The 24,438-nt window shown below is 42.5% G+C and overlaps 1 protein-coding gene across 1 annotated transcript in view; it reads right to left on the reverse strand.

Moving 5' to 3' along the window:
• LOC138952634 (mucin-2-like) overlaps positions 1-5,784 on the reverse strand; it is a 12,713-nt gene extending 6,929 nt beyond the window's left edge. Inside the window, exons 1-4 of the mRNA XM_070324340.1 lie at positions 5,428-5,784; positions 4,596-5,235; positions 2,925-4,388; positions 615-2,702 (exon numbers count right to left, since the gene is read on the reverse strand). Of these exons, the coding sequence (XP_070180441.1) occupies positions 615-2,702; positions 2,925-4,388; positions 4,596-5,235; positions 5,428-5,784 (4,549 nt within the window). The remainder of the gene's footprint in view (positions 1-614; positions 2,703-2,924; positions 4,389-4,595; positions 5,236-5,427) is intronic.
• Positions 5,785-24,438: the final 18,654 nt, after the last annotated feature.

Genomic DNA, 24,438 nt, shown 5'->3' on the forward strand with positions numbered 1-24,438 from the left:
TGTTGGCACTGTCGTTGTAGGTGTGTTTGTTAGCACTGTCGTGGTAGGTGTAGTTGTTGGCACTGTCGTTGTAGGAGTGGTTGTTGGCACAGTCGTTGTAGGTGTGGTTGTTGGCACTGTCGTTGTAGGAGTGGTTGTTGGCACTGTCGTTGTAGGTGTGGTTGTTGGCACTGTCGTTGTAGGTGTGGTTGTTGGCACTGTCGTTGTAGGTGTGGTTGTTGGCACTGTCGTTGTAGGAGTGGTTGTTGGCACTGTCGTTGTAGGTGTGGTTGTTGGCACTGTCGTTGTAGGTGTGGTTGTTGGCACTGTCGTTGTAGGAGTGGTTGTTGGCACAGTCGTTGTAGGTGTGGTTGTTGGCACTGTTGTTGTAGGAGTGGTTGTTGGCCCTGTCGTTGTAAGTGTTGTTGTTGGCACTGTCGTTGTAGGTGTGGTTGTTGGTACTGTCGTTGTACGTGTGGTTGTTGGTACTGTCGTTGAAGGAGTGGTTATTGGCACTGTCGTTGTACGTGTGGTTGTTGGCGCTGTCGTTGTACGTGTGGTAGTTGGCACTGTCGTGGTAGGTGTGGTTGTTGGCACTGTGGTTGTAGGTGTGGTTGTTGGCACTGTCGTTGTACGTGTGGTTGTTGGCACTGTCGTTGTAGGTGTGGTTGTTGGCACTGTCGTAGTAGGTGTGGTTGTTGGCACTGTCGTCGTAGATGTGGTTGTTGGCACTGTCGTGGTAGGTGTGGTTGTTGGCACTGTTGTTGTAGGTGTGGTTGTTGGCACTGTCGTTGTAGGTGCGGTTGTTGGCACTGTCGTTGTAGGTGTGGTTGTTGGCACTGTCGTTGTAGGTGTGGTTGTTGGCACTGTCGTGGTAGGAGTGGTTGTTGGCACTGTCGTGGTAGGAGTGGTTGTTGGCACTGTCGTTGTAGGTGTGGTTATTGGCACTGTCGTTGTTGGTGTGGCTGTTAGCACTGTCGTTGTAGGTGTTGTTGTGGGCACTGTCGTTGTAGGTGTTGTTGTGGGCACTGTCATTGTAGGTGTGGTTGTTGGCACTGTCGTTGTTGGTGTTGTTGTTGGCACAGTCGTTGTAGGTGTTGTTCTTGGCACTGTCGAAGCAGGTGTTGTTGGTGGCACTGTCGTTGTAGGTGTGGTTGTTGGCACTGTCGTGGTAGGAGTGGTTGTTGGCACTGTCGTGGTAGGAGTGGTTGTTGGCACTGTCGTTGTAGGTGTGGTTGTTGGCACTGTCGTTGTAGGTGTGGTTGTTGGCACTGTCGTTGTACGTGTGGTTGGCACAGTCGTTGTAGGAGTGGTTGTTGGCACTGTCGTGGTAGGAGTGGTTGTTGACACTGTCGTTGTGGGAGTGGTTGTTGGCACTGTCGTGGTAGGAGTGGTTGTTGACACTGTCGTTGTAGGAATGGTTGTTGGCACTGTCGTGGTAGGAGTGGTTGTTGGCACTGTCGTTGTAGGTGTGGTTGTTGGCACTGTCGTGGTAGGTGTGGTTGTTGGCACTGTCGTTGTACGTGTTGTTGTTGGCACTGTCGTTGTAAGTGTTGTTGTTGGCACTGTCGTTGTAGGAGTGGTTGTTGCCACTGTCGTTGTAGGAGTGGTTGTTGGCACTGTCGTTGTAGGTGTGGTTGTTGGCACTGTCGTTGTAGGTGTGGTTGTTGGCACTGTCGTTGTAGGAGTGGTTGTTGGCACTGTTGTTGTAGGAGTGGTTGTTGGCACTGTTGTTGTAGGAGTGGTTGTTGGCACTGTCGTTGTAGGAGTGGTTGTTGGCACTGTCGTTGTAGAAGTGGTTGTTGGCACAGTCGTTGTAGGTGTGGTTGTTGGCACTGTTGTTGTAGGTGTGGTTGTTGGCACTGTCATGGTAGGAGTGGTTGTTGGCACTGTCGTGGTAGGAGTGGTTGTTGGCACTGTCGTGGTAGGAGTGGTTGTTGACACTGTCGTGGTAGGAGTGGTTGTTGGCACTGTCGTGGTAGGAGTGGTTGTTGGCACTGTCGTTGTAGGTGTGGTTGTTGGCACTGTCGTGGTAAGAGTGGTTGTTGGCACTGTCGTTGTAGGTGTGGTTGTTGGCACTGTCGTGGTAGGAGTGGTTGTTGGCACTGTCGTGGTAGGAGTGATTGTTGACACTGTTGTTGTAGGAGTGGTTGTTGGCACTGTCGTGGTAGGAGTGGTTGTTGGCACTGTCGTGGTAGGAGTGGTTGTTGGCGCTGTCGTGGTAGGAGTGGTTGTTGGCACTGTCGTTGTAGGTGTGGTTGTTGGCACTGTCGTGGTAGGAGTGGTTGTTGACACTGTCGTTGTAGGAGTGGTTGTTGGCACTGTCGTTGTAGGTGTGGTTGTTGGCACTGTCGTGGTAGTTGTGGTTGTTGGCACTGTTGTTGTAGGTGTGGTTGTTGGCACTGTCGTTGTAGGAGTGGTTGTTGACACTGTCGTTGTAGGTGTGGTTGTTGGCACTGTCGTGGTAGGTGTGGTTGTTGGCACTGTCGTTGTACGTGTGGTTGTTGCCACTGTTGGTGTAGGAGTGGTTGTTGGCACTGTCGTTGTAGGAGTGGTTGTTTGCACTGTCGTTGTAGGAGTGGTTGTTGGCACTGTCGTTGTAGGTGTGGTTGTTGGGACTGTTGTTGTAGGTGTGGTTGGTGGCACTGTCATGGTAGGTGTGGTTGTTGGCACTGTTGTTGTAGGTGTGGTTGTTGGCACTGTCGTGGTAGGAGTGGTTGTTGACACTGTCGTTGTAGGAGTGGTTGTTGGCACTGTCGTGGTAGGAGTGGTTGTTGGCACTGTCGTTGTAGGAGTGGTTGTTGGCACTGTCGTTGTAGGTGTTGTTGTTGGCACTGTCCTTGTAGGTGTTGTTGTGGGTACTGTCGCTGTAGGTGTGGTTGTTGGTACTGTGGTTGTTGGTGTGGCTGTTAGCACTGTTGTTGTAGGTGTTGTTCTGGGCACTGTCGTTGTCGGTGGTGTTGTTGGCACTGTCGTTGTAGGAGTGGTTGTTGGCACTGTCGTGGTAGGTGTTGTTGTTGGCACTGTTGTTGTAGGTGTGGTTGTTGCCACTGTCGTTGTAGGTGTTGTTGTTGGCACTGTCGTTGTAGGTGTGGTTGGTGGCACTGTCGTGGTAGGTGTGGTTGTTGGCACTGTTGTTGTAGGTGTGGTTGTTGGCACTGTCGTGGTAGGAGTGGTTGTTGACACTGTCGTTGTAGGAGTGGTTGTTGGCACTGTCGTGGTAGGAGTGGTTGTTGGCACTGTCGTTGTAGGAGTGGTTGTTGGCACTGTCGTGGTAGGAGTGGTTGTTGGCACTGTTGTTGTAGGTGTGGTTGTTGCCACTGTCGTTGTAGGTGTGGTTGTTGGGACTGTTGTTGTAGGAGTGGTTGTTGGCACAGTCGTTGTAGGTGTGGTTGTTGGCACTATCGTGGTAGGTGTTGTCGTAGGCACTGTCGTTGTTGGTGTGGTTATTGGCACAGACGTTGTTGGTGTGGTTGTTGGTACTGTTGTTGTAGGAGTTGTTGTTGGCACTGTCGTTGTAAGTGTTGTTGTTGGCACTGTTGGTGTGGTTGTTGGCACTGTCGTTGTACGTGTTGTTGTTGGCAATGTCCTTGTAAATGTTGTTGTTGGCGGCACTGTCGTTGTAGGTGTTGTTGTTGGCACTGTCGTTGTTGGTGTGGTTGTTGGCACTGTCGTTGTATGAGTCGTTGGTGGCACTGTCGTTGTAGGTGCTGTTGTTGGGACTGTTGTTGTAGGAGTGGTTGTTGGCACTGTTGTTGTAGGTGTTGTTGTTGGCACAGTCGTTGTTGGTGTGATTGTTGACACTGTCGTTGTAGGTGTTGTTGTTGGGACTGTTGTTGTAGGTGTGGTTGTCGGCACTGTCGTTGTAGGAGTGGTTGTTGGCACTGTCGTGGTAGGTGTGGTTGTTGGCACTGTCGTGGTAGGAGTGGTTGTTGGCACTGTCGTTGTAGGAGTGGTTGTTGGCACTGTCGTTGTAGGTGTTGTTGTTGTTGGGACTGTTGTCGTAGGAGTGGTTGTTGGCACTTTCGTTGTAGGTGTTGTTGTTGGCACAGTCGTTGTAGGTGTGGTTGTTGGCACTGTCGTTGTAGGTGTTGTTGGCACTGTCGTTGTGGATCCTGTAGTAGGCACAGTCGTTCTAGGTGTTGTCGTTGTTGGTGTGGTTATTAGCACAGTCGTTGTTGGTGTGGTTGTTGGCACTGTCGTTGTAAGTGTGGTTGTTGGCACTGTCGTTGTAGGTGTGGTTGTTGGCACTGTCGTTGTAGGAGTGGTTGTTGGCACTGTCGTTGTTGGTGTGGTTGTTGGCACTGTCGTTGTAGAAGTGGTTGTTGGCACTGTCGTTGTAGGTGTGGTTGTTGGCACTGTCGTTGTAGGATTGGTTGTTGGCACTGTCGTTGTAGGTGTTGTTGTAGGCAGTATCGTTGTAGGTGTGGTAGGTGTGGTTGTTTGCACAGTCGTTTTTGGTGTGGTGGTTGGCAGTGTCGTTGTAGGTGTGGTTGTTGGCACAGTCGTTGTTGGTTTGGTTGTAGGCAGTGTCCTTGTGAGTGTTGTTGTTGCCACTGTCATTGTAAGTGTTGATGTTGGCACTGTCGTTGTAGGTATTGTTGTTGGCACAACCGTTGTTGGTGTGGTTGTTGGTTCTGTCGTTGTAGGTGTTGTTGGTGGCACTGTCGTAGTAAGTGTTGATGTGGGCAAAGTCGTTGTAAGTGTTGTTGTTGGCACTGTCGTTGTAGGTATGGTTGTTGGCACAGTCGTTGTTAGTGTGGTTGTTGGCACTGTCGTTGTAGGTGTTGTTTTTGGCACAGTCGTTGTAGTTGTGGTTGTTGGCACTGTCGTTTTTGGTGTTGTTGTTAGCACAGTCGTTGTTGGTGTGGTTGTTGGCACTGTCGTTGTTTGTGTGGTTGTTGGCACTGTCGTTGTAGGAGTGGTTGTTGGCACTGTCGTTGTTGGTGTGGTTGTTGGCACTGTCGTTGTAGAAGTGGTTGTTGGCACTGTCGTTGTAGGTGTGGTTGTTGGAACTGTCGTTGTAGGATTGGTTGTTGGCACTGTCGTTGTAAGTGTTGTTGTTGGCACTGTCGTTGTAGGAGTGGTTGTTGCCACTGTCGTTGTACGTGTGGTTGTTGGCACTGTCGTTGTAGGTGTTGTTGTTGAGACTGTCGTTGTAGGTGTGGTTGTTGGCACTGTTGTTGTGGGAGTGGTTGTTGGCACTGTCGTTGTAGGTGTGGTTATTGGCACTGTCGTTGTTGGTGTGGTTGTTTGCTCTGTCGTTGTAGGTGTGGTTATTGGCACTGTCGTTGTAGGTGTTGTTGTTTGCAGCGTCGTTGTAGGTGTGGTTGTTGGCACTGTTGTTATAGGTTTGGTTGTTGGGACTGTTGGTGTTGGTGTTGTTGTTTGCACTGTCGTTGTTGTTGTGGTTGTTGGCACTTTCGTCGTTTGTGTGGTTATTGGCACTGTCGTTGTTGGTGTGGTTGTTGGCACAGTCGTTGTGTGTGTTGTTTTTGGCACTGTCGTTGTTGGTGTGGTTGATGGCACTGTCGTTGTTGGGGTTGTTGTTGGCACTGTCGTTGTAGGTGAGGTTGTTGGCACAGTCGTTGTTGGTGTTGTTGTGAGGACTGTCGTTGTTGGTGTTGTTGTTGGCACTGTCGTTGTTGGTGTGATTGTGAGGACTGTCGTTGTAGGTGTTGTTGTTGGCACTGTCGTGGTTGGTGTTGTTGTGGGCACTGTCGGCGTTTTAGCGCTGGTTTGTGACACTGTTGTTGTGTTGATTATTGACTGGTGTTTTGTTGTAGCACTTGTTGTGGCGGCCATTGTCGTGTTGCTTGTTTCTTTTAACCCGTTCTCGGTGATGACAGTTTGGTCCCTTGTTTTGGTGGAGGTAATGCTTGTTTTCTGCGTGGATGCCTGTTTGTGTGCCACTGTTGAATAAAAAGAGCACCTTTGTCTGTGAGCCTTATCGATATACGAGGGCCAACTGAGAAGTACCGGGCCCGACCAGGAAGGAATTGACTTAGATTTGTGAAACTTTGCATTAATTAAAAAAGGTTCTTATGAAGACTTCATGTTCATCATTTGCAAAGACAAATATTTAGCCAACCGGAATATCATAATGACCTGACGTAAACGTTAGGCAGGGATCCCCCTTCATAGACCACAGTAATAAGGTGGTCAGCGAAATTCAGGCTTGGAAGGAAAACCGTTTAAGATGACAAACGGTGTGGAAGACCACCAACGGTTACAACTCAAGAAACCGTTGATGCTGTCTGCGCGCTGGTGGTGCAAAATTAACTAATAGGCATGTTTTACATTGCTAATACACTTGGCATCTCACATGAAACAGTTTGGAGTATTCTGTGCAGAAGACAGTTTAAGCAAGGTAGGTCCTCAAACTTTTACACCAGAACAGAAGCACTTTACATTGAACATGGCACGCGACATTTTACGCTTATTTGAGGCAGATCGAGAGGATTTTATGTCCCGACTTGTTTCTGTTGATGAGACTAGGGCACATCACTTTCAGCCTGAACCCAATCAACCGTTCATCAAGGTTATACCCACCTGAAGAAGGTCAGGGTCATTTCCCCTTAAAAAGGTGATGGCATCTGTTTTATTTGACACAGAGGGGTATTTCCTGTTGGACTTAGTTCCAAAAGATGAGACAGTAACCGGTGAATTCTATTTCATACACTGAACACAAAAAGTTAAGGATATTTTTCAGTGGTATAGCCCAGATGTTAAACAGCAGTTTTGGAGTCAGAAAGATACGTTAAGATCAGTCTTTCTTCTGCTCAAAAATGTGTTTCTTAGATCTGAGCAATATTTGGGTATGACGTCACAGGTCCTTGACCACGCCTACCCTCAAAAATGGCGTTTTTTGACGGCATGATTCACTTTGAACCGTCAAAACGTTAACTTAAATTGAATGCTATTTTACATATTGTACATCAAAAAGTTTATTTGGTGTCTTACCTAACAGTCCATACACATTTTGTTCAAATCAGTGTCGCAGTGAGGCTGAACTAGCGTGTAAAAGAGAGCGATCACAATCCTGAAAAACAGCAACAAATCCAGGGTTTCTGTGGTGTTTTTGCTGGGTAGCTGCAGTTGATATGCAATAAATCTAAAACTACAAATACCAGCCTCTCCAAATTTCACAGAACGATGACAAAGACCCTCATCTGTATTCGCGCTAGTACTTAGAGCAAACAGAACCCAAGAATGGACGTTGTAACGGTTTTCCGTTACACAATTGTAAACGTTCGTAACGTCCCAAAAACAAATGTGACATGCACGCAACTTTGTATACTTTGCAATAAATGGTGCCATTACATGTGTGCCAAGTTTCAGAAACATTCTTGCATGGGCTCAAAAGTTATAGCCTCGTGAATTTGAAGAAATAACAAGTCGCGTAAGGCGAAATTACTACATTTAGTCAAGCTGTGGAACTCACAGAATGAAACTGAACGTAGTCCGCCGCTAGTGCAAAAGGCAGTGAAAGTGACGAGCCTGTTTGGCGCGGTAGCGATTGCGCTGTGCTTCATAGCACGCTTTACTGTACCTCTCTTCGTTTTAACTTTCTGAGCGTGTTTTTAATCCAAACATATCATATCTATATGTTTTTGGAATCAGGAACCGACAAGGAATAAGATGAAATAGTTTTTAAAACGATTTCGGAAATTTAATTTTGATCATAATTTTTATATTTTTAATTTTCAGAGCTTGTTTTTAATCCAAATATAACATATGTATATGTTTTTGGAATCAGAAAATGACGAAGAATAAAATGAAATTGTTTTTGGATCGTTTAATAAAAAAATAATTTTAATTACAAGTTTCCGATTTTTAATGACCAAACTCACTCATTAGTTTTTAAGCCACCAAGCTGAAATGCAATACCAAACCCCGGGCTTTGTCGAAGATTGCTTTGCCAAAATTTCAATCAATTTGATTGAAAAATGAGGGTGTGACAGTGCCGCCTCAACTTTTACAAAAAGCCGGATATGACGTCATCAAAGGTATTTATCGAAAAAAAGAAAAAAACGTCCGGGGATATCATACCCAGGAACTCTCATGTCAAATTTCATAAAGATCGGCCCAGTAGTTTAGTCTGAATCGCTCTACACACACACACAGACAGACAGACAGACACACAGACAGACACACATACACCACGACCCTCGTCTCGATTCCCCCCTCTATGTTAAAACATTTAGTCAAAACTTGACTAAATGTAAAAAGTAAAATCTCAATCCACTGCGCTGTTCTATTTTTAGACGATGACGTCTGCAAAACTCAAATCAAGGTGGCTGAGTGGTTGGGACACTCACTTTCCACTATTTAGGTTAATTGCACAAAGCTCAGCGATTGAAACTTGTTTCCCTTAGTTAAGATCTGCTATTAGGTGTGTTGCTTTTGAAAATTGTCTTTGTCACGGTGTTATGGTGTGCAAGCGCGTGAGTTTATGCATCTGTCTGTCTGTGACTACGTGTGTGTTTGTATACAGGTGTGCATGATAAAAAAAACAAGTCGCGTAAGGCGAAAATACAATATTTAGTCAAGTAGCTGTCGAACTCACAGAATGAAACTGAACGCAGCAAGACCGTATACTCGTAGCATCGTCACTCCACCGCCCGTGGCAAAGGCAGTGCCCGTGGAATTGACAAGAAGAGCGGTGTATTCGTTGCGCTAAGAAGGATAGCACGCTTTTCTGTACCTCTCTTCGTTTTAACTTTCTGAGCGTGTTTTTAATCCAAACATATCATATCTATATATTTTTGGAATCAGGAACCGACAAGGAATACGATGAAAGTGTTTTTAAATTGATTTCGAAAAAAAAATTTTGATAATAATTTTTATATATTTAATTTTCAGAGCTTGTTTTTAATCCAAATATAACATATTGATATGTTTTTGGAATCAGCAAATGATGGAGAATAAGATAAACGTAAATTTGGATCGTTTTATAAATTTTTATTTTTTTTTACAATTTTCAGATTTTTAATGACCAAAGTCATTAATTAATTTTTAAGCCACCAAGCTGAAATGCAATACCGAACCCCGGGCTTCGTCGAAGAGTACTTGACCAAAATTTCAACCAATTTGGTTGAAAAATGAGGGCGTGACAGTGCCGCCTCAACTTTCACGAAAAGCCGGATATGACGTCATCAAAGACATTTATCAAAAAAATGAAAAAAACGTTCGGGGATTTCATACCCAGGAACTCTCATGTCAAATTTCATAAAGATCGGTCCAGTAGTTTAGTCTGAATCGCTCTACACACACACACAGACAGACAGACGCACATACACCACGACCCTCGTTTCGATTCCCCCTCGATGTTAAAATATTTAGTCAAAACTTGACTAAATATAAAAATCCGAAGAGCTTCAAATAATTATATTTTTTGAGTTTGTGTAACTGTTCCCGTAGCTTGATGTTCACGATTTACGAATTAAGGGACAACCAAAAAGCCGTTCTCTGTGTCACAATGGACAGATAACGGTTCTCTGTATAGTAGGCTGTTATGACCTCGAGACAATGCTCTTAAAAACCTGGCGATGTCCATCTCCATATCGTAGCATTCAAACTGTCTGATTCGTCACAGCAAATGCCAGATTTTGACTCGCCGTTATCAAGACGACGATGAGAAAAGTCCAGTGTTGGCTCCATCTGACGTCATATTTTTTTAATTATATGACGTCATGTCTGCATTCTTCTGTCTTTTTAAATTCTTTGTCTTCTTTTCTTCTTTCTTACACAACACAGCTGTGTTCAAAACACGTGAACAGTTCTTTTCTGCAACTGCTACTGAGCAAGTTGTTCGCATCATCCGTGAAGGCTATACGCATCCTATCGAAGAACGGGAAACAAAATTATAGAAAGGACCCGATACTTTTCAGTTGACCCTCGTATAAATGGGATAAAACGTGGTCATTTTTGCACCAAAGTAAGTACATTTGACGGCGGCGATATTTTGCACTCTAATTTTTGTTACAGTGTATATGCCATTGTATTGTATTGGGGATTCAGGATCCTGCTTCTACCTCGAAGTGATGCCATGAAATAAAACGGTAACAGCAACTGCAAATTGGCTAATACATAGTCCACATTATATTAAAGCGCAAATATTTAGTACAGTGGTAATTGTCTGATAGGTCGTGTAAACATCGCTCTATTTTAAAGTCAAAGTTGATACTTATTTCTTTTCGATTGTGCGCGAATTTAAAAGACTAAAATGTCAAAAGTTGCATATACATAATTTGGATTGTATTTAAAAGTACCGTTCCCTTATTAGTGCCCCTTCAAACGTTACACTACCTCCTAAAAACAAGTCAATGTCTACCTCATGTCCCAATTTACTCCTCAATTTTCATTAGTGTGTTTTGCTTAGGTCACAGTATGCGGCCTAATAAGCGTTGCGTGGAAATCGCACAAAACTTACAACCTTAATTTTTGGGCAAATACAAACATGAAATGTTGCACAAATAGACGATGTTTGGAAATCACTCTGTCGGGTTCGCATGGGTTGTGAAAGAGTGAGTACCATTGCTTTTTCTTGGACACATAATCGACAGGTGGTTCCTGTACACGTGTACGAGACACACACCCTCGCTAGTGACTGGACTATAATGTCACGTGGTAAATAATGTCCTCGGGTATTCTGCCAGAAGGGCAGGTGGCGGATAACACACATAAACACGCGCGACTCTTGTTGCTAATAGCTTTCTACTGGGAGAAAGAGACCCGAAAATCCCAGCAATGGTAAACGAAAATAATTAGGGGGGTGGGGGGGATCACGCACACACAGTGCCACACAGTCACCCCCCCCCCCACACACACACACACACACACACACACACAGCAAAGCCAAAAGGAGTAGATCCAAGTCGAAGATAACTCACCTTGGCACAAAAGAAGGGTGAAGAGAAAAGCGGCGCATTTTGCTTTCATTGTGATCAGTTAATCACACTGGTACGAAATAAAACCTGTGTCTCCAGTCAAAAACAAGGGCCGTAACAATCCAGTCAGGAAAAACAACTAGCGGTTATCATCGGTACCAGGAAAACGAGATAATAAAATGTAGAGAAGCTAGGCGGGTAGAACCTGCGCAAAAGGTGAAGACGTCATTCACGTTATATATATGTTTGTGTTTGTGTGTGTGTGTGTGTGTGTGTGTGTGTGTGTACTGATGTATGTATGTGTGTGTGTATCATGTGTGCGTGCGTGTGTGTGTATGTGTATGTGTGTGTGTGTGTATGTGTGTGTGTGTGTATGTGTGTGTATGTGTGTGTGTGTATGTGTGCGTGTGTGTGCGTGTGTGAGTGTGTGTTTTAAATTCTGTATTTAAAGATGCCATCCTCTCTTAAACGTAATCATGTTTACCGTCATAGATCCGTCCAGAATTGCACAAACAATAAGAGCATCCCCTCACTTGGACACGTGCTAAAAATCAGCAGTCTGTGTGCGTGCGTGTGTGCGTGCGTGTGTGCGTGCGTGCGTGTGTGTGCGTGCGTGTGCGTGTGTGTAGAGCGATTCAGAGAAAACTACCGGACCGATCTTCTTGGAATTTCAAATGAGAGTTTGTGGGTATGATATCCCCAGAAATGTGTTCATTTTTTTCGAAAAATGTCTTTGATGACATCATATCCGGCTTTTTTGTGAAAGTTGAGGCAGCACTGTCACGTTCTCATTTTTCAACCAAATTGGTTGACATTTTGGTCAAGTAATCTTTGACGAAGCCCGGACTTTGGTATTGCATTTCAGCTTGGAGGCTTAAAATCTAGTTAATAAGTTTGCTCACTGAAGTTGTCATTAAAATTAAATTTTCACTGACAGATTTGAAAATGATGGCATCGTATTCCTCAATATCTCCTGAATTCATAAATATATACATATGCCATGTTTACTCTAAAAATGTGCTCAGAATTACAGAAAATAGGTTAAGTAGGCCTAAGCACTACCGCTACGCGTGGTTACTCGACTGAGACTATCTGAACAAGAAGAGCAAACGCTCGATCGAGTCACTTTCGCAGTTCTGAATATTATATGAGGCATCAGATGGACAGGAAGAAATTGCTATTCACAACACAATGAGTCACGTTCACATAAAATTTGAGCCCGGTCACTTTTATAGTTTCCGAGAAAAGCCCAACGTTAAGTTGTGTGTTGCCGAACAGAAAAGGCTAGTTATCTCCCTTGTTTTTCTGATAACGTTCGTAAAAGGCTACAGATGTAAATACTTTGATGTAAAGAATAATCCTACAAAGTTTCAATCACATCCGATGAACTTTGTCAAAGATATAAAATGTCTAATTTTTCCTTTGACGCTGACCTGTGACCTTGAAAAAGGTCAAAGGTCAACGAAACCATCGTTAAAGTGTAGAGGTCATTGGAGGTCACGACTAAACAAAATATGAGCCCGATCGCTTTGATAGTTTCCGAGAAAAGATATAAAATGTCTAATTTTTCCTTTGACGCTGACCTGTGACCTTGAAAAAGGTCAAAGGTCAACGAAACCATCGTTAAAGTGTAGAGGTCATTGGAGGTCACGACTAAACAAAATATGAGCCCGATCGCTTTGATAGTTTCCGAGAAAAGTCCAACGTTAAGGTGGTGTCTACGGACGGCCGGCCGGACGGCCGGCCGGACAGACTAACACTGACCGATTACATAGAGTCACTTTTTCTCAAGTGACTCAAAAATAGTCTCGGCGACGACTGTTTGTTGGTGTAAATCTGTAACTTTGATGCCGACAGCTTGACTAAATTTTGTTATATCGCTTTACGCGACTTGTTTTTTTTGCACGGAGTGTGATTTTCTTCTGAATAGATTATCTATTTTGACACTAGTGTAATTTACTGCATGATTTTATTTAACTTCCGCTCTGCACAGACAGTGTTATTGCCGTTGAGTTTTGGTAGGTCTTCAAGTTGAAGAGTGCGCTTTTATCCCATTCAAAAGCCTGGACAGGTCTGTGTTTTCTGACACGATGGGTTTGATGAGAAGGACGGCGCCTTTAAGACTGCTTCCGGTCGCACTCAGTACGACCGTGACTGTGACAAACCTACGAGATAAAACAGCACTTGTAAAACACTTCGTATTATATCCCTTAAAGGTCTAAACGTGACCTTCCACTGATAACATTATTTCAGTCTCCATGATTGAACTGATAGGACAAGATCTTCGTACATTACGGTTTAAAATATAACTTGAGATATATCTGAACGTCTGGCGTTCGCATTCAAGTAATGAAAGTTCTGAACTCTCTGTATATTGTTCTCAATCTAATCATCTATATAGATGTCTAAACTTCTGGCCTATCATTCTCAAATGAACCAGTCTTAACCTTCGTTGTAAATGGTGTGGGTACTTTAAATAAAGCCTTGATACATAGTTAACAGTTAAGGCTGACTTTTATACTGTCCGAACCCTCCCCCCGTGTACACTACATTGGGTGTGCACGTTAAAGATCCCACGATTGACAAAAGGGTCTTTCCTGGCAAAATTGCTTAGGCACAGTTAATAATTGTCTACCTATACCCGTGTGACTTGGAATAATAGGCCGTGAAAGGTAAATATGCGCCGAAATGGCTGCAATCTACTGGCCGTATAAAATTTCATCTCACACGGCATCACTGCAGAGCGCCTAGAACTGTACCCACGGAATATGCGCGATATAAGCGTCATTGATTGATTGATTGATTGACTTCACAAAAATTGCCAGGTCAGCCATCGTTGAACATTATTCCGTGACTAGGGGTGTTGCAGGTAGCTCTGTCTCCTCCTTGGGGATGAAGCTACCAGGGGAAGGGATTGTGTTGGAGGTGCGGGTAGAGGGGTAGCCCTCCCGGTGCTCCCCCTTGGACCTCCCTAGTCTAGGACCCTGGGTCTTCGCGAGGTGGCCTTTGTGGCGTAATCCCTCCGGACTAGCATAACGTTTCCCTATCCCAAGACCGACCGTGCGTGGTCTATGACCACATCCTCTACGAGGTGACCCTATCAACTAGGCAGCGCAAGCCCCTAGGCGAAACACGGCGGATCTAGAGGAGAGAACCTCGATAAAAAACCTGAGCTGCCATGAAGACGGAGCATGTTGGCTGAGGACAGCGGGCAGACCTCCTGTGCCGACACCCATCTACAGGAGAAAACCAGGCATGCACGCATCAAACCCAACATGGCCATAGACCATATTCAGGCTCAGAAAGCTGGACACTGTCGGCTCCTCTCCCACCTCTATCGCCTGAAGATTTCACACACGGACCAATGCCCGTGTGACACAGGCCCCCAGACACCAGAGCACGTACTGCAGGCCTGTCCAACCTTCGACACCCTGAGGCGCCAACACAGAGGGCGCCAAACGTGGCCGAGTGAAGTGGAGCTCCGCGAAAAGCTGTGGGGGACGGCGGCATCACTGCGGCCGACTGCGGGATTCGCACTCAACACCGGACTGGACATCTAGACGCATGGCCGGGAACGCAGAAGAAGAAGAAGAATTCCGTGACTAGCTATTACGAGTACGTATAGTGTCGGGCAGCTTCTTTAACGAAAAGAAGTAAAATGACTGTTCATTAAGCCGAGATTCTTACTTGTTTCGTTTTATCTTAACTGCGTAGTAAGAAAAAGATTACAGTATAACAAAATATCTGGCATAGACTTTAAACTGCATTCAAGACACCACCAAGTTCATTTAAAGGTACATCCTTGCCGCGTACACAATCTTGTTGACAGCCTCAGATCTGCCCAGGCTTTCCCATGAAATAAGAGCATCCTTCCATTTGGACTCAATTCAACCATCATTCTGTGCACAATGGGATTTGTTTTCTTTTTCTATGCAGCGCATAAATCATTCCCATTTAATCTTGTCACAAAGTTCTGTAACATTTAACATGCTTTTCTGTGACTGTCGGGTAAACTTTGCACTATTGCACAAGTAAGTTACTTCCATTGGACAGTTTCCCACAGTTTTCTATTCTGTTTTTCGTTTCATCGCCTTGTGGAAAAGGTCGAAGGGTGCATTGTGTCCCGCCTGTGAACTAATTACGTCAACAGCCTACAAGGGAGTTTATTAGTCTGATTTACCAGATTACTTGCGAAATTAATTCAACAACACAAAACGCCACTCTGCACAGGGAGAAAGAAGCCTGGCTGTTAATTTTGTTGGCATGTGTTTTGAGTTGAAGAAAGATTATATTCCGTGCAAAAGCCTGAAGAGATCTGTGCAGTGTGGTGGTAAACATGACTACTGATACGAGAAGGAGTGTATTTTTAACCAGCGTCTTGTTATCAAGTTAGTGGTATCTTGTCTTTATCGTCATTTTCAGCCTCCATCCTTAGCCCAACCCTTAGCCCATCCCCAATCACCTAGTGAACTGTAGAATTTACCAAGAGTTCTAAAATGCATAATTGTCGGAGAACCGGGTCCTAGTTTGTGTGCGGATAAACATACAGACACTCAATTGTCTCTGTGCGTGCGTGCGCACACACACACACACACACACACACACACACACACAATTACAGAGAGAAAGAAAAATACACACAGAGAACCAGCGTGAAGTTCAAAAACGTTGAAAATACAATGTAGCTGAGCTGAGCTACACACACACACACACACACACACACACACACACACACACACACACACACTCATACGCAAGAATCTGTATACAAACACACACACAAACTCTCTCTCTCTCACGATCACATAATTATAACAATCAAGAAACTGTGATAAGTCTCCTGTATTGTATTACTATGTCACAAGAAATTGAAAAACAAATGCAAGCTGCTTGCACCCTGTACACACTGTGCATAAATGTACACTCATCTGTACAATCATTACATTGATTTGTTCACGTTTTGTCATCAGCAACATCAGAATAAATTGTTTTCACGAACACAGTCACTGCTCATATCTTCCACCACGCATAAGTGCAGATTCTCTGTTATAAAAAAAACCCACTGAAAGTGCATGCAAGTACATGTATACATATAAATATGCAACTCTCTCTCTCTCTTCCTCCCCCTCCCCATCTCTCTCACTCTCTGTCTCTTGCACACAGACAGACAGCCACACATACACATACGCACACACACAGTGCATTAAATCATATAGAATCTTACATCAACTTAAACCACAAAGAACATGTGTCAATGAATTTTCTTCTTTGTTTTGTATCAGAAGTTGCCACTCCACCCTCCCACAGAGAATCCTTTTCAAAATGTGCTAAGGTATCAGCAGGTAATTGAATAACACCCTACAGTTTCTGCCAAAAAACATTTTGCCAAATACTTACTGTGATTTTTACATTATACCAATTCAGTCACTTTCTTTCAACATACCTTCCTTCTGAAAGAGCGTTAAAGTAACTGTTTGATCTTTAGTCAAAACATCAACCGATCTCAGTGTAATTTAGTGATATTTGAAGCAGTGGAAAGTTTATTTTATTCAGAAAAATGTCACCAAGGTATTGGCATACCTGTCAAGTACTTTTGGCCTCTAACCATAGTAAATGGCATAAGAAACCATAGTTGGGGATCAAAAACCATAGTTAATGCGTGTGGATGTGGTTAAACGCACAAATTCAACTTCTCACGCATACACACTAAACCAATCAGATTGTTTTTCGCAAACTAAAAGTAAAACACATAAATTCCTTTCTACACAAACTGCTCTTTATTTACATTGCACTCTTGTTCGTTCATTTTTTTTCTCACTTGTCACTTGTGTTTGTTGTATTCATCTGTGCAAATCTTTGCTTTGTCAATCATGCTGCCAGTCACCTTAAAATCATGGCAGCATGCATCAGAGTTAATTTTGACCTGCAAGAAGGCAGTCAGTGTGTCAGCTCCCAGACTGTGATCCAGCGTGAAGAAGGTGTTGCAGGGTTTCACTGCCAAATGGAAATTTATTCAACATTTTCCTCACACAGGCCACGTAGAACTGGCGCACATCATGCCAGAACTTCTGTTGTGTGGCTGGTGCAAGCTCCTCCTCAGAAATGAATGAACGGCAGTCCATGCCAGCAAAAAAAAATTAAAAAAAAATTAAAAAAAAATTAAAAAAAAAATTAAAAAAAAGAAGCTGAAAATGCGGTTTGAGGTATACGACGTAGGACCCAAAAATCAAAGAAAATCCGTAAGAATTACGCAGAATGCGTAGGACTTGACAGGTATGTATTGGGTATGCCTGTATACATATTTTACAAATGAAAATTTTAAAAACTCATATCTGTTACAAATTGTTTTAATTTTGACAAAAACGTAAATATATGACTAAGTGCCAAAAGGTGCTCACAGAACAGAAGACGACTTTGTTTTACAATAAAAATGTTTCTAAAAATGTGTGTCTGCTGAAAATTGGTGTGTGTGTGGATGAATGTGCGAAGAGATAGTGGACATAATGTCGTGTGTCTGACTTGAACGGTTTTGAAGTTATCTTTGTTTAAAGTCAAAAATAACGCCAAAACCGGCCATCTGAAAACGGACATCGTGATACCTCGTGTTTTGAATATGCCACAGAAAAATAACAAGAAGCACAAATGAATTGCATTTAGTTTGATTGAATGCCTGAAACATCGCTTTACAGACGAGACCAAACGTCAAATCTAAATCTCGAGAGAATTTTTTTTTTTTCGATAACCGAATTTTAAGGTGTCGCACGCAAGATGTGTCGTCATCACGGCATACATTTTTCAATCGCAGATATTTACTAAATTTCTTTTTCAAAAACTCTGGAATTGATGTCGACACGTCAAGCGATAACGGTGTATCAAACTGCTGTCTTTCAAGTAATCCAGCAAAGACTGCAGAACTTTTGAACAGCATTTTTGAAAACGATTTGAAAATTTCGTCATATCTTGCGTGCGACAAAATGTTCGGTAATTAACGGTTATTTTCTTTTAAAAACAAAATTTACATGTACAAAGATCTATTTCATCTACGGAACCACGTGACACATTTTGTGTTCAAAATTTGTGAAGAAATCACGAACCACGAATGCGCTATCAAGTGTTGAAATTATGTCGTCAACATCTTTTCAGATCTTGCGTGCGACACCATCTTGCGTTCAACATAAAATGTCACTACCTTATCGAGTTTAATGGGTAAAACTAACTATTTGTTGTCTTAGTTTAATCTTCTTAATTAAAAGCGTAATAAAACCGAACTTCCAAGATGAATTTTAATTGAGATTAGCGAAAGAGCGGGCACGCAAGTCGACCTTAAAGTAAAAGAATGATAACACGAGCGTTTGTCGTGTTGTCTTGCGTGCAACACATTGTCCAAAAAGGAAAATGTATATTTTTTCTCAGACGTTTTTTAAGTTGAAACCTTGAAACTTCACACACATTTGGGGTTTAATCGCCCCCATGCATGGTAAAAGTCTTGTTGACCCTTGTCAGATTTCAAGGTCACGGCTGGGTCACATGTGGTTCAGAAAACGGATGAAACATATTTTTTCAGAGATTTTTGAAGCTAGAACCTTCAAACTTCAAACAACGCTTTTGCTTAATGATTGTTCAACATGGAGAATTAAAGGTTGATCCTTGAGAAATGTGAAGGTCATAGCAGGGTCTCGTGTGGGTAAAAAAAAAAGGAAATTGTATTGAACTTCAATTTATATAAAAACCAAAGTCTGGTTGATCTGTTTTAAGATTTAAGGTCAAATCTGTTATTTAAGGTCAAATCAAATAGAAATTTGTTGATGCTTAAATCTTTGAAACTTCCAACAGGTTTGAGGTTTGACAACTTCTGGACTTTGAAATCTGGTATGGTTGATCCTGGTAATATTAACTGGTCAAAACATCAAGATCAACAATTATAAAATAAGCACTTTCACCAATGTCAAGTGAGCAATAGCAGCAAACGTGAGTCTTATAAAGATTATCACTTTTTGTGTGACCTCAACTTGACCCCTCTGAATGCTCTCAATCATGGAAATTGACCACACTTTGATTATAACCAAACAACATCAAAACTTTGGAATGTGTGAAGTTTCAAAGGTGTTGCTTAAAAGGCGTTCGTGAAAATGACAATTGTATGTGTCTGACTTTAATGCGACCCCGCTGCGACCTTGACGTTTGATTTTATCAACCAGACTTTCATCATGTGTGAATGACTTCAAACACTATAAAACTAGTTGAAGAAATTGACAATTTTTCAAAGTTTAAGCCAGATGGCACTGCTGTGACCTTGAAATTTGACAAACATTAACCAGGCGGTCACCTTGTTTAGAAAATATCCTTAAAGGATCTTTAACCTTACTGTGACCTTGGAATTTGATGAGGTTTAATTTAACTTGCGTAGTGTGCCAAGTTTCAAGGCCCTAGCTTCAAAAACATATGAGAAAACCTCATTGAAAAATGTATATGTTTGTCCTGCTGTGACCTTGACTTTTTCAACCAGACTTTAATCGTGTGTGAACATTATACACTAGAACTGTGTGTATTTTCAAAGCTCGTGCTATAAACGCGCTGAATAAATTGAAAATATTCCACATTTGGACCAGATGTGACCCCGCTGTGACCTTGAACTTTGACAAAGATTAACCAGCAGGTCACTTTTAATGAGGTTTTATAAAAATGCTGAAAGTATGTGAAGTATGTAAAGTCTAACTGATCTAGTATTAAAACATGTAAGACGTGACAACGACAATTTTCCAGTTTGCAAAGGAAATTTAACCTCGCTGTGACCTTGAAATTCAATGTTGTTTAATGTGATGTGCACCATACCTGGAGGTCATTATACTTTGGTTGTGTGCCAAGTTTCAAAGCCCTAGCTTTAAAAACGTGCGAGATAACCTTAATGCTATGACTCAGTGCCGTTTTGAATGATATAACGAACAAAATTATCGTTATTTGTAAAATCATTTGGGTAAATTTATCTTTTCTTTTCGTAATTGGGTTCCAGCATCTGTTGTCTTAACAAAAATCACAATATCAGTCGTGTTTGTCAACTTTTAGTTTTTAGCCCTTTTGTCCGCTTTTCGTGCGCACCTTTTGGCACTTAGTCATATACAAAATGAATAAATAAAGAAAGAAATACAGGAAAGAAAAAAATAAGGGGAAAATAATATTAAAATAATTATTCACTCTTTTCCATATTCAAGTGGAAGGCTTCTCACAGTCTATATTAAACCTGAATAGGTCTACTGTGGTTTACTCAATTATGAAATTAAATGGAAGGGAGGCTGCTGTTTAATGTAATTAGGCATGTCATTTAACCTTAATCCAAGGACTAAGCCTTTATAGCAAACGGAAAGCCCTGTACACTCCCGCAAAACAGAAAAATTATTAGCATTCCGCATCAATCCCACCCATATGTTGTTAACGATATTCTAGCACAAGCAAAAACTCCCAATAGTTTCACAGAGATACAGACAACTTTGTGAGGCTCTGGGTCGTCCACGACCAAGGAAGCATGGTTCTTTCTTTAATTGGTGTTTAACGTCGTTTTCAACCATTCAAGGTTATATCGCGACGGGGGAAGGGGGAGATTTTTGTTTGTTTGTTTATTTGTTGCTTAACGTCCAGCCGACTACGCAGAGCCATATCAGGACGAGGAAGGGGGGATGAAGGGGGCCACTTGTCAAGCGATTCCTGTTTACAAATGCACTAACCCATTACTTGTGTCCCAGCAGGCTTTAGTAAAACTAAATTAATACCTACTGGAAGATTACCAGTTTCCAGTGTGTTAAAATAGGCTTAACCTATCTACTGCTGGACTTACATCAGAACACTAACAGATTAAACTATACATGAATCGCGAGACAAGCGGCAAGAGAAGAGATTTTTGGAAAAAATACAGGTGAATGAGCAAGAAGGCAGAAAAAGGAAAAGAATTCATGAAGAAAAAGAGAGCATGACAGGAAAGAGGAACCAAAAATCTACCTAACAGCAAACTAGAAAGCTCCTGCAGTTCCAAAAACAGGAGGGGCCTTTAATTTCATAACCGCAGTGCCCCACTGCGGGAGAAGGGGGAGATGGGAAGGAAGCATGGTGAAGGTAAACAGAAAAGGGTGTCATACAGAGCAGACTTCCCCCAAAATTGGAGTATGGCTGCTGAAATGGTGGGGTAAAAACCCAGCCGTGCAATAAAACTATGATTGTATGTGGGAATTTCAAGCCATGAACCCAGAAACAGAAGAATTCAGAGCAGACACTGCATAACATGCACATCTAAGCTCATTACACACTGTGACGCCATGCGAATTTATCTCCACAGATCAGCCACCCGTGTTTACCTCAGTTTCCAAGGGGTGCAACTCTTCCACAGCCAGTAACCCTGACAGAGTTATTTCCCAACATTGTCTATTGCAAACCCAGGCTTGAGCACCATTCACTGAGCATGTACAAAACATGTTTTTCACTCACAGTTTGCTGTTTTTAGCTTCCATACAGACAGGAACAGTGCATTGTTGACAACTTTCAGAAAGGTATAAATAGATAGTTCACAACTTCACCACACCTGAAGGAGTATATATTCATTCAACCATCAAGTCAAAGTACAGTTGCACCTGTTAGTGTTATGCATTTGAGCCCAAGTTCAGCTTCCAAGAAACGTTCCTTCACACACAGACTATCATGTTAGCAACCGCAGATCCATCCAAGATTTTAGATGGAATAAGAGCATATTTGCAACATTTCCTCTTTAGAAACATGCCAAAAATCGACAACCTGCCTGCTTTCTGTTCTTTCTTTCTTTATTTGGTGTTTAACGTCGTTTTCAACCACGAAGGTTATATCGCCACGGGGAAAGGGGGGAGATGGGATAGAGCCCCTTGTCAATTGTTTCTTGTTCACAAAAGCACTAATCAAAAATTTGCTCTAAGGGCTTGCAACGTAGTACAATATATTACCTTACTGGGAGAATGCAAGTTTCCAGTACAAAGGACTTAACATTTCTTACATACTGCTTGACTAAAATCTTTACAAAAATTGACTATATTCTATACAAGAAACACTTAACAAGGGTAAAAGGAGAAACAGAATACGACATGCTGGGGAGCATCGGGTAAATTCTTCCCCCTAACCCGCGGGGGGTGGCTGCTTTCTGTGCAGAGTTGGAATTGTTGTTGGTGGTCAATTTAATTTTGTAACTGACACTAGTGTCAATTAATTCAGCACAAAATTCTCACTCCACACAGAAAGCTTATGTGCTGTTCCCATTGCAGACTTTCAACCAACTTTCACCAGATTTTGGTTGGTTTGAAGGCGCTCCCGAAATGCTGAGGTCAAATCGGCAAAAAGTCTACTACATGTATGTGAATGATCACGAAAATTTGGTTGCGATTTAGCAGCGACTTGAAAACTCAGTTGCGGGCTGCTCGACTCTTCAGCGATTTACAAGTGACTTGTATTATCACGCTTCTTGATTGGGTCAGGTCTAGCCGTAGAATAATGAATGTGACCAGACAAGCCCAAATGTGCAAGTCAGCAGAGAGTCGTTGCTTAAAACTTAGTCTGAGTGTAAGCAATGTTCATACCATTTTCAACTGACTTGGTTTTGAAAAAAACGCATGAAAGTTGGTGAAAGTCTGCCATGTGAACAGCACTTTAACCTTCAAGTTATTGATTTTATGCAATGTCCAAGGAGAAGGGTGTCCTCATCCCATGTAAAAAGCAGGCCTGGGAATGAGTAAAAGTGGTTTGGGCGTACTGACGGGAACATTTTGCGTTTTCAGCATTTTTAAGGGCACACGGAGGCTCTTTTCTTACACATTTAAAAAAGGACTTCGTCGTATTTACGACGAAAGGTGTATCATTCCCAGGCCTGAAAAAGCCGAGACAGATCTGCGCTGGTTGACCAGATGGTTAACAAGAGAAAGAAGGCAGGTATCTTTAAGTTAAAGGTGGAGTCCATATATGCAATTCAGTCATTCACTCACTGAAATAGTTATTAGTTACGCAACATGCCTGTTTAAATAAACAGAATCAGATCATTTGTTTAAACACGTGAATTTGCAGTCGTATCAATGTTTTTCAAGAATTATTCCCATATAAAAAACACAAACAATATATTTTGTTTTCTTAGAAATCTATCAACCAGTCAATCATCCATCAAAAGGAACATTAATCAATCAGTGTAAGTGCATCTGGGGGGGGGGGGGGGGGGGGGGAGGGGGGATTTATACAATGTCAAACTCTCCTTCAACCAGCCTTAGTTACTGTAAGTACACTGGTGCATGGTTAAAACACTCTGCTTTAACCAAAATAAGATTACTTCAGAAAAGGGTGTGAGGGAGAATACATACAATCAATCCATGTGTACACACAGATTTCTTTCTTTCTTTATTTGGTGTTTAACGTCGTTTTCAACCATTCAAGGTTATATCGCGACGGGGAAAGGGGGGAGATGGGATAGAGCCACTTGTCAATTGTTTCTTGTTCACAAAAGCACTAATCAAAAATTTGCTCCAGGGGCTTGCAACGTAGTACAGTGGTCGCCGGTTAATATGACCGCGGTTAATATGACCAGCCGCGTATTATGACCAATTTTACCCGGTCCGGAATTGTCCTTCTTTGTTATGTATTAGAAAAAGCCGCTTAATATGACCACAACGCCGCTTAATATGGCCACATTGTTTCGAGAAAATGGCAACAAGTTCACATCTTTTTCAGTTTGAAATCACTCGGGGGGAAAAAATACATACGATTTTTTGAAAAAGGCAAAAAGGCGTGCGATATTTTCTTTCTTTTTCGTGAATGAAACTAAAGTGATCAGTGCTCAGTGATTGATCTCCAATGTCGCAATCATTATTCTCTCTCTTTTTTTCCCCGAGACTGAGCGTCATAAAAAAGGCAAAAAAGCGTGCGATCTTTTCATTATTTCCCGTGAATAAATCTAAAGTGATTACGAACATTATTCTCTCTCTTTTTGGCAAACAGAGCACGAGCCAACCAATCGTTCAGTCTGATTCAAGAGGAAACAATGTCGAAACAAAAACGCCAAGATCGGACAGCCGAGAAAAAGCTAGAACTTATTGACAAATTTAAAGCTCTACCATCCTGTGGTATGCGTGAGAGTGCTGCACAGTTGGGCGTCAACAGAGGATTTTTGACAAACATTCTCAAGAATGAAGACAGCGTGAGGAAGGAGTGCGCAACGCAGGATTCACCGCAACGAAAGCGCCTACGACATGGAGAAGACAAAGATGTGGAAGAGACCGAGACAGAACCTGAAAGTGATGACGAAGAGGAACCCCCACCCCCACCCCCAACAGCTCCTGAAAATTAATGAGAGCGCTCATGGAGAAACTGAGGTCTGGACTTCAAAGTCGCGGCTACAACATGGAGAAGTTGGGAGCCTTTGACTTTTTTCCAGGCCCCTAAGTGAAGATTTGGACGTGTATATGCCGTTTCTTCCATTTACTTTTCATTCCATTTCAATTTCTTTTCAACGGACGTCATCTATAATGGCTACAATGTACAGTACACATATTTAATTTTGTGTTTGTTGCCAACAAGT

This window comes from Littorina saxatilis, linkage group LG2 (assembly GCF_037325665.1).
Source record: "Littorina saxatilis isolate snail1 linkage group LG2, US_GU_Lsax_2.0, whole genome shotgun sequence".
NCBI classification, from domain to species: Eukaryota; Metazoa; Mollusca; class Gastropoda; order Littorinimorpha; family Littorinidae; genus Littorina; species Littorina saxatilis.